The 2172-nt window shown below is 37.3% G+C and overlaps 1 protein-coding gene across 1 annotated transcript; it reads right to left on the reverse strand.

Annotated features, from left to right (window-relative positions):
* Positions 1–1461: 1461 nt before the first annotated feature.
* On the reverse strand, positions 1462–1944 carry LOC124893392 (the record flags this gene model as incomplete). The annotated part of the gene is made up of 1 exon (XM_047404404.1): positions 1462–1944. A coding segment is annotated over one exon (483 nt), but the record flags the coding sequence as incomplete, so codon positions are not given.
* Positions 1945–2172: the final 228 nt, after the last annotated feature.

A 2172-nucleotide genomic window follows, 5' to 3' on the forward strand; every position in this document is an offset into this window, starting at 1 on the left:
AGAACTAAGAAAAGACCCCTTCAAAAATAGAGGTTCAAAGAACTGGAATTATTTTTGAAAGGGCATTCTACTGTTCCTAGTGGGAATCTATTAGACCCCCACCTGCTTTTTAAAAGCCAAAAGAATCTCATGCTTTTCCAAAAGAAAAGCGACAAAAGATGCTCAATCAGCTTTCCCAAAAGCCACTGCAAGAAGTCTCATGCTTTTCCAAAAGAGAAAAGTCCAAAAGAAAAGCGACAAAAGATGCTCAATCAGCTTTCCTAAAAGCCACTGCAAGAAGTCTCATGCTTTTCCAAAAGAGAAAAGACATAGGGAATCTACTTTTAGAGATTACATCTAAACCTTACACTTGTATGTACTAGATACATTATCTAAGATTTCTCTGTCTATTTAAGCCAGCTTGTACACTAGGAGAAGGCATCAGATAATTTTCCATTCTAGAAATTCTCTATTTGCCCAATCTCTTGTAAAAGCCTTTGTAATGTTTTCATTTTCGTTGGAATAAACTTGTAAGTTTTAAATCTTTCTCTATTTCATACTGCCTAAATTCTAAATTTTTAAGGTTATACTCACGATCCGTTTTCTGGTATCAGAGCCATGTTGGCAGATTATATACCTAGCATGAGCAGCTAAGTATATAATCTGTCTAGAGCATGGGAAAGCAGTTTTCATAATAAGTTGGCATCTACCATTTTCAACTATGACTATACCTTTAACAGATTAATTTAATATATCTTGTCTTATAATGGGTTCTGTTTTTAGTATGGGGTATTCAACTTTTCTTAAGTGTTTGAGGGAACCGATTAATCTCCGGTCTTAGACGTTGGTCAGCCTGAAAGTGTGGTCTCAGCTAAGGTAAGTACTCGACCCTGTTGGTAGTCCCGTCACCAAGATAACTCTTAAGATCAGTCTGTCGTAAAGCCATTAAGACTAGACCAGATCCCATAAGCCGCTGATATATTGCCTTAATCTTTTATAGGTTGTGCCATACTTGGCAATTGTTTATGTTTCCTTATATGAAATCCTTGTTTCCCAGTCAGTCTCTAGACAGTATTTTCTAATATGAATCCAAACATTCATACCAAAAATACTATTAACCTTTCTTCCAAAGCAACTCAGATTGCTAACATCGAGAATAATCTTCAAAACTGGAGTATTCCAGAAGAGTCCTTCAGTACGATTTATCAAATCGGAAAATTCAGTTTTTTCAAAAAACATAATATTAAGACCTCTGAGTCTACTGTTGCTATTAATAATTCTTTATAACCTGTTTCATGCTAAAAGGCTGAATAATAGGTTTGGGGGGTTTTTCTTCGTGAGAAAGCATCAATCGCTTGAGTTCTAGAAGATACTTGTTTCTAGCCTCATCATCCTGGATATGTTCTATAATGTCAAATAGGATCTCTTTAGGATTTCCGGTAATGACATTAATGGTCTTTCTGGTGCAGGTGCAGAAAGTACCGCTACAGGCACATTCTTGGCCTGATTGGGATTGATCGGACTCATAAGCAGCATTGATGAACTCTTCATCGCTGTAGTCCTCACTGGATGAGGTGTAGGAGGACTCTGAAGAATCAGGCGAGTCTTCCATTATAGAAAATAGACTAGCTCTGGTTTCTTCTGAGAGATCTAGCTGGTTAATCTTCTTCTTCTTATTGGACTTGCAATCCTTTGCCCGGTGGCCTGTCTTGCCACAAGTCCAACAAGTGTCTTTAGCCTTAGAGATTTTCCTTTTGGTGGATTTTCTAGTTGGTTTATAAGAATCTCGTTTGAAGGGTTTCTTACTAGAAGTAGCCTTCTTAATAGGTTTGGAAGTCCTTTTCTTATGCCTTTTGCCAGGGCTGGTAAATCCATAGTCTTGACAGAAAGTTCCTAGTCCGTACTTGGAAGTACTATCTTTCTTAAGTTGATTCTTAAGCTTGATATCAGTGCAGAGATCTATTCCTATGGTAGTGATGAAACTGATCAAGTCACCATAGGTTAAGATATCATAAGGGATTTTTCCCTCAAATCTATCCTTAATTTTGGTTCGAACCTTTTCGGCAAAGAGAGAAGGAAGACCACTAATAAATCGTTCTTTCCAGAAATCGTTATTACAATCAGGCCGGATCATCACCTTTACTAAGAAGGTATCCTTATACCATCGAAAGTCAGCTAAGTCTTTGCAGGTGA

The sequence above is a fragment of the Capsicum annuum genome, unplaced genomic scaffold, assembly GCF_002878395.1.
Source record: "Capsicum annuum cultivar UCD-10X-F1 unplaced genomic scaffold, UCD10Xv1.1 ctg58554, whole genome shotgun sequence".
Taxonomy (NCBI): Eukaryota; Viridiplantae; Streptophyta; class Magnoliopsida; order Solanales; family Solanaceae; genus Capsicum; species Capsicum annuum.